A 3,051-nucleotide genomic window follows, 5' to 3' on the forward strand; every position below is an offset into this window, starting at 1 on the left:
ATCAAAAGTAGACAAGAATAAAGCTGGAGGAAAAATTTAAAATGGAAAAGGACTTGAAACAGATTTTGTACCTTTGTGATTTTTAATAATATATTTAATGTTAATAATAAATGTAAATCTATAAATAATAATCTTGTTAATATTGTTAATAATTAACAATTTTAATAATATAAATAACAATGATAGTAATTATTATTAATAATAATGTTAATAATGATATTAATAATGTTGATAATGTTAATGATAAAGATAATAATAATTTTAACTAAAATTGATAATTTTTAGTGATCTTGTTAATAATGATAATAATAATACCAATAACTAATAATATTTAAATTACCCCTAAGTTATAATTTTAATCGGTCTTATAAAAATATTTATATTTAAAAATCTTTATTTTGGTGATCATAATCTTAGAATGATTTAGACTTTTGATATTTATAATTATAACAATAATAATAATAATATTAATAATACAAATATTGATAATAATGAAAGTAGTAATAATAATATTAATGTTAATACCACAACATACAATACTTCAAATTATATTTCAAATTATTATTTATATATATATACCCACATATCTATTTACAATTATTTGTTCGTGAATTGTCGGGAATGGTCGATAGTCAATTGCATATATGAAACAGTTCAAAATTTTTGAGACTCAGTTTAATAAACTTTGCTTATCTTATTGAAACCATATAACGATTAAGTTTAAATTTGGTCGGAAATTTCCGGGTCGTCACACCCACTATGTCGATCGCCCACTTGCAAAATGGCCACGGTGACACGATAGGTATCATGGGATGCTGAGGCGCTCTGCTGATGGCGCGTGTAACTGACACTCCTGGCAGACTCTAATCCTTTCAGCTGTGTCAGCGTACATTCTAGGCCAATAATATCCTAGTCGCTTAATCCTCTCGGTGACTGTTCTCCACCCAGAATGTAACCCACATGATCCTTTGTGAACCTCATCGATAATCATAGCAGCCTCTTTAGGTCCTACGCAGCGCAGGGATGCGCCTAAATAAGACTTTCGATATAAAATTTCTCCTCGCAACTCGTAGTTTGGCGCCTTCACCCTGATCTTCATTGCTTCCTTCTCTCCTTCGGGTAAAGATCCGGTTCGTAGGAATTCTATGATGTCTGTCATCCAAGTCGCTTCTTCTTCTTCGACCGATTCGACTGTGGCTTCTGGCTCTGTGGACTTTGTGAAGATTTGTTCTACTAATATTTTCTTTTCCAGGTGATTGAAAGTAAGGGCCGCCAGTTTACTGAGCACATCCACCTGCTTGTTCTGGCTCCTGGGAATTTGGCTGATCCTGAAGTCGACGAACGTGTCGACTAGAGAATGAACCAGGGCCAGGTACGATTGCATGGATTTATCGTTGGTGTCAAAGGTGCCATTTATCTGATTGGCGACTAGCTGTGAATCCACGTAAGCTTGCAGCTTCTTTATCCCTAGCTCTCGAGCTATGCACATTCCTACTAACAGCGCCTAATACTCTGCATCGTTATTTTCCACCTTAAAGTTAAACTGTAATGCGAATGTGTGCTCTTCCTGATGTGGACCTGTAAGAATTAATTCTGCGCCAACGCCCTTGAAGCTTGCCGCGCCATCGGTATAGAGCTTCCACAGTTCGAGCGTGGGCGCGGGAAGCTGTTCAGGGTCATCTATTGCTGGCATATCAGCGGCCGTTTTGGCCAAATAATCGGCCATCACCTGTCCCTTAATAGCGCTCCTAGCGCAATGTGAGATTTCATGTTCGCCCAACTCTATTGCCCATGTGGTTAGCCTACCCGATATCTCGGGCTTATAGAGTAGCTGTCGAATAGGTTGATCAGTGAGCACCGTTATCGGATGTGCTTGGAAGTATCTGCGCAGTTGTCGGGCAGTAATGACGAGCGCGTACACAAGTTTTTCTATGGGGCGATAATTCAGCTCGCTTCCTGATAGTGCCTTGCTGACGAAGTAGATTGGCATTTGGGCGTATGACAACCCTCATTTTTCCATTTTGTTTTTACTGTTCCAATATTAGAACTTTTTGTAATTATAAACTTTATGTGTTTGACACTTTGATTAAATAGTAACTTTTGATCAATATTTCCGTTAATATAAAGTTTATGTATTTTCTGTGTCTTTTCATGTTTATATATATATATATATATATATATATATATATATATATATATATATATATATATATATTAATTATATGAAATATTTTTATATAGACTATATGTACTAATTAAAATGTGACAATATTTATAAGATCCAAACAAATAAGAACTAACATGAACTTAATAAAAATTAATAAAAGTTAGGGGTTAATAATTAAATAAAATGTACTTAAATAAAATGTAACCCTAATAATAATAATAATAATAATAATAATAATAATAATAATAATAATAATAATAATAATAATAATATATAAAATATGAAAATAAATACATAATGCCGGTTTTAAAAATAAATAAATAATATGTATTAACATAATAAATCGGCTTTAGGGTGTATTAGGGAGAAAAACTTGATCTCTAAGCTTTCATGAATCCTAGTTAAATACAAATTAATGTTCTTGATCTTCAAGTAATTTGAGTGTAATTAGGAATCAAACACAACTATATAAGGCATCATGTATTCCATAATCTTTCACCACAAATTCCCTAGTTTAGTCGACTTGTTTCCCGCAGTTTCCCTCCCTTCTGTGTCGACTAAAAATAGTCCTAATCTATTGCATAACTAGTCGACCATCCAGCCTGCTTTCCCTCCAAATTAGTCGACTAAATAAAAAACAAGAAAACCCTCACCTGCATCGACACAACACCTTCAAACCCTCCTGCAAATCGATCACAATAGCAGCCTCATTAGTCGACTTAAACCCTCACCAAAACCTCCTACAATCGCCTGCTGTACCTGCTGCTGTGTTACTGTTTCTGCGATCCAGTTCAGACCCAAGAAGACCCAAACAACCCTCTTTTGGGTTGTTTCTGGTGCTGGTTTCTGCTTTCCTATTTCGCATCATCATCATCATCCTTAGT

General features: G+C 34.2%; 1 protein-coding gene across 1 annotated transcript; it reads right to left on the reverse strand.

Moving 5' to 3' along the window:
* Positions 1-805: 805 nt before the first annotated feature.
* Positions 806-1,489, reverse strand: LOC139888612 (uncharacterized). The gene has a single exon (XM_071871611.1). It carries the CDS (start codon positions 1,487-1,489, stop codon positions 806-808), a length of 684 nt encoding a protein of 227 aa, XP_071727712.1.
* Between the last annotated feature and the right edge of the window lie 1,562 nt (positions 1,490-3,051).

Source organism: Rutidosis leptorrhynchoides, chromosome 2 (assembly GCF_046630445.1).
Source record: "Rutidosis leptorrhynchoides isolate AG116_Rl617_1_P2 chromosome 2, CSIRO_AGI_Rlap_v1, whole genome shotgun sequence".
Classification (NCBI taxonomy): Eukaryota; Viridiplantae; Streptophyta; class Magnoliopsida; order Asterales; family Asteraceae; genus Rutidosis; species Rutidosis leptorrhynchoides.